The sequence below is a fragment of the Olea europaea genome, chromosome 2 (assembly GCF_002742605.1).
Source record: "Olea europaea var. sylvestris chromosome 2, O_europaea_v1, whole genome shotgun sequence".
Lineage (NCBI taxonomy): Eukaryota > Viridiplantae > Streptophyta > Magnoliopsida > Lamiales > Oleaceae > Olea > Olea europaea.
In genome coordinates this window covers 25576699-25587093 of record NC_036238.1, presented here as the reverse complement: position 1 = coordinate 25587093, position 10395 = coordinate 25576699, and the positions used below count along the sequence as shown (strand labels likewise).

The 10395-nt window shown below is 37.1% G+C and overlaps 2 protein-coding genes across 5 annotated transcripts; both read right to left on the bottom strand.

Annotated features, from left to right (window-relative positions):
- Window positions 1-636: 636 nt before the first annotated feature.
- Window positions 637-4927, bottom strand: LOC111368148 (adenylate kinase 4-like). 4 transcript variants are annotated; one of them, XM_022989407.1, is made up of 8 exons: window positions 4493-4927; window positions 3723-3865; window positions 3491-3610; window positions 3300-3401; window positions 3121-3218; window positions 2002-2057; window positions 1707-1892; window positions 1585-1604 (listed from the first exon to the last, which is right to left on the bottom strand). In XM_022989407.1, exons 1-6 carry the CDS (start codon window positions 4602-4604, stop codon window positions 2042-2044), a joined length of 591 nt encoding a protein of 196 aa, XP_022845175.1. In that variant the 5' UTR covers window positions 4605-4927; the 3' UTR covers window positions 1585-1604; window positions 1707-1892; window positions 2002-2041. The 4 variants fall into 4 exon arrangements, with proteins under 4 accessions (XP_022845150.1, XP_022845175.1, XP_022845158.1 ...); XM_022989390.1 differs by having other exon boundaries at window positions 1707-2714; window positions 4493-4926; XM_022989399.1 differs by having other exon boundaries at window positions 1707-2057; window positions 4493-4926.
- Window positions 4928-5377: 450 nt separating this feature from the next.
- On the bottom strand, window positions 5378-8573 carry LOC111368139 (eukaryotic translation initiation factor-like). Its single transcript, XM_022989371.1, has 5 exons — window positions 8450-8573; window positions 7692-7779; window positions 7246-7596; window positions 6901-7143; window positions 5378-6820 (listed from the first exon to the last, which is right to left on the bottom strand). Exons 1-5 carry the CDS (start codon window positions 8554-8556, stop codon window positions 5771-5773), a joined length of 1839 nt encoding a protein of 612 aa, XP_022845139.1. The 5' UTR covers window positions 8557-8573; the 3' UTR covers window positions 5378-5770.
- Window positions 8574-10395: the final 1822 nt, after the last annotated feature.

Below are 10395 nucleotides of genomic sequence, written 5' to 3'. Positions count from 1 at the left end.
CACAATTCCACCCACATAATATACATTTGTTCCATAAAATCAATTCCCAAGTGAAATATTTCATTTACATAATCACTTCACAATTAATTAATTAAAATCCCCAAAATCGGATTCTAGGGTTTTCCCAAAAATTTGATATCTCCATACCTTGCTGAAAATTTGAAATGAATAAATCCCCACACTTGAGCTCCAATTCGTGCAAATACCCCTAAAATTCGACATATTATTCAACAAGTTAAAACCCTAAAATTTTTAACATAATTCATACTTTATCACCTAAAACAAATGAAAAATTTCAACCCAACTTGAAGATATCAACCTTACCTCCTTTCCTCTTCTTTTTCCCTTCTTCTTTTCCTTTTTCTTTTCCTTTTTCCCTTCTTCTTTTCCTCTTTTTCTCCTTCTTTCTCGGTCTCTGCTTCTTCCTGTAGGGTACTCTATGTGTGTGTGAAATAGCGTGAAAATTGGATCAAATGGTTGAATTTATTTGTCCACTAACCCATAATTGCAAACTAAGTCCTTAACTTCACTTTTTAGTAACTTTAATCCTTTAACTTCCAAAAGTATATATATATATATATTCCAAACTTTTAAATATATCCAATTCAACATTTATATTTTGCCAATTGCAAAATAACCCAAATAAAATATTTAATTTCATTTTAGTTCTTGATTGACTTTGACTTTGACTAGTCAATATTTGAATTTTTTACTATAAAAATTGGATTGTAACACTCCAGCTCCTTGATGCATTGTAAAACTTCATCCAAAAGTCTGACACAAAAATATCCCTCCAGAAGTGAGATTGTTTTTCTTCTGAGTGCATCCGGCTTCTTTATTATAAGTGGAGCCACTGGTACAGTTGATGCCATTCTACTTGGGGCGGGAACTTGCGATCCAGGGCCTACAGCATAATCTCCATAGCAACCAATGCCATTAGCAGGAAGGGCACCACTATTCCTCATGAAACCACCACTACCCTGAGGCAGAAGTATCTGGTTCAAGGACAGTGATTTTATCGATGGAGGTTGGAAATGCCCAGTAGGTTGAACTGTTGAACCATCAGCTATTGGCATTGACAGGGACCTAGGAACTTCACAGTAATTATCAATTCCGGGCATCCCAGGTAACATACCCACTGTGGTAAGTGAATTAATAGGCAAGCCACCAGGACCAGAATCAATGCCCCCATTATTCCTGATGCTAGCAGTAGCACCTGGCTGTGATACAATATACTTCTCAGCTTCTGCGAGGATCTCAGTGATGGTTTTGGCTTTCACCTGGAAAATCACATAACAATGTCATAAAGTTTGCAAAGGAAAACATCGTAGAAAGAAATTAAATAGGCTAGGAGGGATCCACCTCTTCCAGTCTGGGAACCCAATTATTTGAATGCAAATGAACAACATCACGAATCATAAACCTCAGTCGTGGAGCTAGCTGAGGGTTTGCTGACACTTCCTTCAAACGACCGAAATAATTATCATTAATTAGCCTTGATTTTCAGTTCTCATCAAGCTGTTCCCAATGATGACAAAGAACAGGCATATGGCTTCAACATTCTCCTCAGCTGGACAACTCTTCGTATCAGGTCCTATGAGTTCCTGTCTTGTAAAACCATGCTGTAAGACCATCTTAAAAATAATAAAGACAAATCAAGATGCTAGGATGAGAGAGAGAAAAGGAGAGAAAGATCAATCAAGGACCTGAACAATGTGGTGGACAATCTTCTCCGGAACCATCTTTTGCTTCAAAAGCTCTCCTATCAGGTGAATGTTCCCGAGAGTACGGAGTTTGAACAACCTTTCTTTATCTCTTCTTTCCAACTCTTGCTCAGGGGCAGTCATCTGCCTGAGCTCTGCCCGCAATTTGTCAGCATCTTCAAATGCCTCCTGACAGATATTCAGAAGAACTCTCTTAAATGTGATTTCTTTTCCACCAGGCTAATCAGATGGGAAGGGAGGAAGCATCTCATTCAGATCAGAACATAGTTGTGCATACATCGGACAAAATGTTGGCTCCAGCACAGCCTTGTCAGATATCAAAGAGACAACTCCCTGCACGACAAATAAAACAGCAGAAGTACAAGCATAATTAGGCTACGAGTATATGAAGACATAAAGAAGAATCAAAATCCCAGCATAAAGACACGAGTTTGTGATCCCAGATTCGACAAGTCGACTCTTGAGAAGATCAAATTTCTCAGGAGTCTTCTTGTTCAGTATGCTGCAACAAGAATGTATTGGACAGAATCATTCGTTAGCATAGGAAGTATGTCAGTAAATAATCCTAAAACTAGAAATAGATATAAAACCAACAACCATCAACAGCATCTCCACCATCGGATCCTAGCTAGGACATCCGGATAGGAAATTATTATCTTCATTGTGTGCAGAAGCTAGATTGTCACCAACATATAGTGATTGAGGCGGATCATGAACTTACAGACATCAAAAAGAATTTGGATACAAGTAATACAAAAAAGGGATGGTGGTGGAACTCAATTGCAATAATAGCAGCTACAAAGCAGAGAATCTCCTGCTAAGGTTGTTAATTCAAGAATCCAACGTCGACACTGCCGTAATTTTTATATACTTTAAATTTCCAATACTCGAGGGACACTTCTTGAACTCGCCTCAGAAACATTTCCAACACATATGTGGCATGTCACAAGGACAACTGTCTCTACACGTCAAGGCATAAAAAGCCACATGCTGTAAATTTTGGAACATAAAATTAGTTAAAACATTTAATTATCAAAAGTTAGTGAGAAAAAATGACAATAATGTGAGAAAAACATGATGTATTTGTTTTATTTCTACTGTATGCATTTTCTTGCTCTTTCTGTAGTAATTTATAATTTAACCCAAAGATATCTTAAATCACTCCTCTGATTCAATAGATCTAAAATGGGCAAAACCCTAAACTAAAAAAGTATTTATCTTTTCAGAAAAATATTTATAAGAAAAGAAATTGTATAAATGTATAATTTTAAAAATTATAAATCAGTATCCCTGTGTGTCCATGTCTGTGGTTTCGAGAATAACATATTGCATATTTAAATATGTTTGAGTTACCGAACAACACACATTAAATGAAGACCGACACTGGGAAAATTACCGTTTCACTGTTCTTAGGACACGCTCCTTCTCAGGAAGAGTCCCCCTCCAAGCAGAATGGAGCACCTCTTCCTTGATTAAAGAGGGAGTAGGCCCTCCCTGTTTCATGGACAGAAGAAGCAGCTCACTATTGTTAACATTTGTAATAGAATCTGGCATAATAGCACCAGGTTAACTTACATAATCAACACCAGTAATCATCTTCTTCGACATGTCATCATCAGTTGCAAAGCTGATCACATTATCGATGTCAGTTCCCTGACTCTGCAGCATATCGTCAAGCTGCAAGAATTAAAATGATGAGGAAATATAAACCTGGCGAAATTATTTATCAAGTACATATTCACACAGCACGTCAACTGGTGTATAACCTTTTCCGCCTGAATCACTGTCTTCAGGAAACCATCAAGAATGAATCCCTTCTGACAAGAAGGTTTCTTCAAGTCTTCATCAATTAAACCAGCAACTTCCTCATCAAGAACAAGTTTCCCCTAAAGAAGAAAAATTATCATTTACAAAATAATCAATCAAAACAGCAAAATCTGAAGGGGACATATCTTAACAGTTTCATCCAGTGTTAATATCAAGGGAGTAGATTTCTACCTTAACTATAGCTTCTTCATCCTTTTTGGCTACCAGAGTATTAGCTGCAAAAGCAGCTCTCAACATATCATCAGTGGCCAAATGGCACAGACAGTACTCATCGTTGATGGGGGATTGAGTACCTCTTCCCGAACCCGATGGCCCTGTCACAAATCAAATTTTTTATTCATACAACTACCGACGCAATTAGTCCCATTTTCTTAAACACCACCAAATCTAGTTTTATTGCCATGTTCTCCAGCACGATGAATAAGTAAACATATACATACTAAAACAAAGTGCAATGAGACTTTCTAATATTACAAAATAATAATCAGCGTACTTTCAGCCATTGGTGATCGTAGAACCTGTTAACGAATCATTAGAACAAGGGTTTAAAAATTCGTAGTAAATGAATAAAATTAGCAATGACAAAGGGACCATAATTTGCAAGTTCAAATTTGTGACATTTCTACACTTCAAAACCATACCCAACTAATGTACTTTAATTGACAATGTCTAATAATTCAAATTCTTGATATATCAATACTCTTGGTGAAAGTTCGCAACTTTACACAAAAATGGCGGGAGAAAAACCCATAAAAATTTAATCAAAACATAAGTCTGACAGGAGAAGTATATACGCATTAGTAATGCTATTTCTATATGATTGTGTACATATTGATGGTGTGGAAGAGAGAGAGAGAAAAGAAAAAAGAGAAGGAATGAAAAGGCAACTCATACATATTACACTATACAAGTATACAGTGGCGATTAGTATCGTACGGTACCAATGAGCATAAGGCGATTGTCGGACTTTGAAGCGCGCTTCATGCGGTGAAGAAGTTCAGTCATGATGTCCACTGATGGTATCCCCTTCAAATCCAACCCTCTGCTTCCCATCTTCCTTATAATTTTATGGGTTTTTCTTTGTTCTTTTTTTACTTCTCTACGCAACTTTTCGATTGGTATCTCTGATTCTTAAATATCCAGGCTTGGATTTTGAAAAGTTGGAATATGTACTTATGTTTCGAGGACAAGTCAAGCAAGCAGACGATCGATCTTTACTGTTTGAAGGACAAGTCAAGCAAGAAGACGATAGATCACTTCCAACTCCCAAAACTTCTGTTCCCCATAAATATCAATGTTACATCGTCCGACTCTTTCCAAAAGCAACGTTACTTTTCATTGAAGATTAGCTCTTGGAGGTGAAAAAGCGATTTGATCTTTTGCTCTTATTATTAAGCCCCTCTTGGGTTATGATAAAAATTGTAAATTTAATAAATTTTAATAAAAATAAATAAAATATGTAATTAAAAATTGATAAAATTTATAAATACTGTGTGATTAAAAATAAATTTCAAGAAATGAAGATCAAAAAATGACTAAATTTGCCCGCAAGCATGCCTGACTTGACAGAACAGGGGACAGAAACCAAAGAAACCCTGCTAATTAATTCAAAGTTTAAGTTTTGATTTGTGACACACAAAAAAATAATAATAATCAAATAAAATAAAATAAATTGGGGACGAAATTGCAATTAAGGTCCAAGGTTGGCGACGGTAGCTGCAAACCATCTTCACAAACTGCAGCTACGCGCCTACGCCCAAACTCGTGAAGGTTAAACAGCAAAACATGCATAATCCCAAGAAAATGACTATAGATTGGAACAAAAATTAACACAACATAGGATTCTCCTTTAAAATTGTGCACACTCAGCATTATGAGTTTATACTTCTGTCAAAACTTCAATTAATAAAACGACAAATTAAGTAAATAAAATCTAATCAATACAGAACAACATGGTTCATCTCTCCAGCAAACTATGGCCAGTGATCAGCCACTCGCAAACCAAAATCTTTATGTTGTTATATCTTCAATGACAGTACTATGACCTCAAGAAAATTATACAGAGTCCACATAATATCACCTGTTCTTCACAGCTTCGCATCCTCATTACTTTCACCACAATCACTCATCGGCTTGGATGGGAATAATGAGAAGAAATGGTAATTGAAAGAGGGCACATTTCCTGTGAGGTTACAGATGACTCCTGCAATGAGTAAGCCCTAAATTAGGCTTTCACAGGCCTCAATATCAGATGCTTGTGAATCTATCACCCCTTTTCCAGGAGGATTAGAGCTAACAATCCTCATTATGGATGTGAATACGGCTTTCCGGAAAAATTCATCACCCACCTTTTTCAGAATCTCCCTCACCAACTTGAAGTCGAGCCCACCAACCAAGACTAATTTCCCGACTATCTCTCCAAAATTGGCCGGTGCTTTTGGTATATCAATTGCAAGATCATCCAACAGTGAGGCATAGAGGAGGCATCCAGTGACCAAGTCATTAGCAGTAACAACTTTCTTAGTATACAAGTACTCTAGAAGCTTAGCAACCAGCTCTACACAAGGTGGACTTTTCTCCAACCCAAGGGAAATGGACTCCTTGACAATTTCAGGATGATAAGCCGGGGCCTTCAGTTCCTCAATGCATTGTAATGCTTCATCCAAAATTCTGACGCTAAAATATTCATCCAGAAGCGAAATTGTTTTTCTCCTAAGTTCGTTTGGATTCTTTATTGCAGCTGGAGCTGTAGGTTTGCCAGTTACTGGTGCAGCGGATGATGTTGGCGCGGGTCTACTATTGGCAGGGACTTGTAATCCAGGGCCCACAGCATATTCTCCATATTTAGCAGGACGAACAAGAGGTGCACCACTACCCTGTAGGAGGGCACTAGGTCTATCACTTGAGAAACCACCACTACCCTGAGGCAGAAATCGCTGGTTCGGGGATGGTGATTGTATCAATGGTGGTTGGACACGCCCAGCAGGCTGAACTGTTGAACTATCGCCTCTTGGCATTGATCGGGACCTAGAAACTTCCCAGCTGTCATTATCAAGTCCAGGCATACCAGGCATCTTCCTCGTCCCTGGCATTCCAGGCATCATGCCACCTGCACCAGGGCGACTAATAGGCAAGCCACCAGGACTAATACTCCCTTGAGCCCCAGAAGCAATGTTTCTGTTATTTCTAATGCTAGCAGTAACTCCTGGGCGCAACCTAAGATTCTTCTCTGCTTCTGAGTGAATCTCAGTGATAGTTTTGGCCCTCACCTGGAAAATTACAAAACAACATCATAAAGTTTGCAACGAAAACCTCATAGAAAGACATCAAATAGGTTAAGAGGGATCACCTCTTCCCGTCTGGGAACCCAATTATTTGAACGCAAATCAAGAACATCACGAATCATAAACCTCAGTCGTAGAGCTAGCTGCGGGTTTGCTGACACTTCCTTCAACCGACCAAAATACATATCGTTGATACGCCTAGATTTTTGGTTCTCATCAAGCTGTTTCCCAATGGTGATAAAGAACTGGCATATGGCTTCAACATTCTCCTCAGCTGGACAACTCTTCGTATCAGGTCCTATGAGTTCCTGTCTTGCAAAACCATGTTGTAAGACCATCTTAAAAATAATAAAGACAAATCAAGATGCTAGGATGAGAGAGAGAAAAGGAGAGAGAGATCAATCAAGGACCTGAACAATGTGGTGGACAATCTTCTCTGGAACCATCTTTTGCTTCAAAAGCTCTCCTATCAGGCGAATGTTCCCGAGAGTGCGGAGTTTGACCAACCTTTCTTTATCTCTTCTTTCCAACTCTTGCTCAGGGGCAGTCATCTGCCTGAGCTCTGCCCGCAATTTGTCAGCACCTTCAAATGCCTCCTGACAGATATTCAGAAGAACTCTCTTAAATGTGATTTCTTTTCCACCAGGCTCATCAGATGGGAAGGGAGGAAGCTTCTCATTCAGATCAGAACATAGTTGTGCATACATTGGACAAAATGTTGGCTCCAGCACAGCCTTCTCAAATATCAGAGAGATAACTCCCTGAAGGAGGGGGGAAAAAAACACAAGTACCACCATAATTATTCAACAAGTAAATCAAGACAAAGAATCACATATAATTAGGAAGTTTTTCAAACCTTCAAAATATCAGGCGTTGTGATCCCAGATTCAATAAGTTGACCCTTTAGAAGATCAAATTTCTCAGGAGTCAGCTTGTTCAGTATGCTGAAACAAGAATGTATTGATCAGCATAACATGTTTTATACAAAAAGTAAACCATGAAGTAATGCTAAAACTAGAATAACAGATGCAAAACAAACATCCATATACATCGTCATCACTATGTGATTCTAGCTTGGATATCTGAACAAGAAATAAGCGTCTTCATTGTATTAGCAAAAGCTACTGTGTAACCATATATAGCCCCTATTTGGCCCCATTAAAATTATAATTCATTTTTCTTTCTCTTCTTATCAATCACACATTCTCCAATAAAACAATATTACATGTAATCCCAAAACTTTTTCTTCATTTTTAACCACATTCTTCGAAAAGATAAAATAAAATAAAAACACCACTATTCCAACCATTAAAATTTCGAATAATGACTGCCAAACGGGAGCATAGTACTAGTTGAAGATCATAAACTTTTTGTCAACTAAAAGAATCCGGATATAATAAAAATGATGGCCGGTGGTACTCAATCACAATAATAGCAGTGCCAAGCAAACATAGAAGAAACATACAGGTTGACAATTCAAGATTCAAACTAATAAACGAATTATCCATTTAACATTCGAATGTGTTTATGGTTCAATAAATTAGCCACAAAAGAAGTTAATCAGATATTGAGGACAGCATTTACAAACATCAAATGCATTACACAGAAAATTACCCCTTCACTGTTTTCAAGACACGCTCCTCCTCAGAAAGAGTCCCCCTCCGAGCTGACCATGGAACATCAGCCTTGATTAAAGGTGGAGTAGGTCCTACCTGTTTCATCGACAAAGAAGTTGCTCACAATTATCTTAATAGCAACTTAAATGATAGTTGGAATAGTAACATTCAACATAGCGAATCGGCAAATTAATGTCGTAAAGCATGCAGTCAGATAATATCAGATAGTAAATTTTTACTGTCTTCTTGAAGCAACTTCATCAACAGCACAATTAAATCACACACAAGTCCAATAAATCTAATAAGTAAGAATAATTATTCTTATCGACCATATAAATCTTCATTATAGAAACGTGTGTGACAGAGTGAAGTTTCAGGCCTAAATACAGTTGTCAAGCTGTCTATATATTCAAGAGTGATGCAGAACAAATTGGGATTTAACCTATAAAACAAAGAGAGAGAAATATAATGGCCATTTTTGAGAAAATGAACAGTATCCAGTGTTTGATTAAAAATTGATTGCTAGATATTTCAATTGTGTCAAGGACCAAAAAATAAATTAGAAGGTCTAGAAACAATTCTCGATTATGTAATTAAAAAAATAAAAGATGACAAATAGAAAAAGAAGTAAAGGCTCAAAGCATCGCGCAAGGGTTAGAAATGCATCACGCAGATAAAGAAAAAACAAAATTGCTAGAAATTGTGGAATACTTCTCTCTGTTGTCAATTGGAAATATTACAATTCTTTATAGAGAGTCCCAGGACTCAATAGAATTCTAATTCTACTCGCATATAAATAATCTAGTTAAAAGAGCTAATGACCAGAAAAGGGACATTACATGACCATTATGCATATACAAAACAATGCAAAATTTCAGTATATTGCATATTTCCTGAGATCACAAAAAATAGCCGTGAACTAGAAATAATTGAAAAACACGTCACTCGAAGTCTAATAAGTAAAAAGGATGTTAACATGGACTCAGTCAATGTCCTTAAAGAATTGTATGCCATGAAGTTGCAAAATAATTTATACAATTCTCTTGAATTAGTCTTGGACTGGTACAACTGGTCATGTATTGCTTCTAGTAATCCTACACTTCCAGGCTACTAGTACACTAATTTCCCACTAAGAATAGTTTTTTCATTTCGATTTAGTAAGATTTAGAGTTTGCATAGCTTAAATGTGTTTTCAATTACAGTGGAGCAGTACTTCAAAATTCCTCCATATGTAAAAGCACTTTATCGGGTTAGCTAACCTTGTTTAATGGCCAGATTTATCGATAATCTCTTCTCTGGTTTTCAGTGGATATGCAGATACGCAGTTCTCAAGGTCAATATCACTAGACTACTAGCTTCCTAATTAAAAGGCCGATCATTTTTTCCTTAAACCCTCAACACTAGGGGACCCAAAAATGACTATTTCCACACTCTACAAATTTCACCTTCCAGACAAATCAGTGGCACCAATCGTTATGCATAAATAGCATTGTTGTGGATTGGCAGCTGGTACGATGTAAGTTGAACTTTAAAATTGTCTAAATGATTTGGAACTTGGAAGTCATAATGACTTGACTGTCCAAGATCCTTCACCAAGTAACATAATGACAGATGCATATGGCTCATCTTGACATTTGTAGTATTAACAGAGCAAATTTAAAGATTCAAGTAAAGCAAGTTTAGATAACTAAACAAGGTACAAAAAGAACATTCCTGGAAAGCAATTTAGGCAAGAAAGTGATAGCAATAAACAAGAGTGCATAAGGTTTCTCAAAAGCAGCAAGCAGAATCAAGACTCTTGGTTGAAATCTCATTTAGTAATTTTCCAACAATTTTCAACAAAAAGGTATGGTAGCTCAATAAATAAGCAAGTAGATGTAAATTAGACATGACCTCCAAATAAAAGAACAAAAAAGGAGAAGACATGAGAAATTACAGATCCAT

Bases quoted from the DNA above. Each gene is read 5' to 3' on its own strand.
- LOC111368148 (XM_022989382.1), bottom strand. From the start codon at position 1,419: ATGATTCGTGATGTTGTTCATTTGCATTCAAATAATTGGGTTCCCAGA. The intron at 1,281-1,362 runs GTGGATCCCTCC...GTGATTTTCCAG, and splicing joins GGGTTCCCAGACTGGAAGAG to GTGAAAGCCAAAACCATCAC.
- LOC111368139 (XM_022989371.1), bottom strand. From the start codon at position 8,556: ATGAAACAGGTAGGACCTACTCCACCTTTAATCAAGGCTGATGTTCCA. The intron at 7,780-8,449 runs GTAATTTTCTGT...TTCTTGTTTCAG, and splicing joins GTCTTGAAAACAGTGAAGGG to CATACTGAACAAGCTGACTC. The intron at 6,821-6,900 runs GTGATCCCTCTT...GTAATTTTCCAG, and splicing joins GGGTTCCCAGACGGGAAGAG to GTGAGGGCCAAAACTATCAC.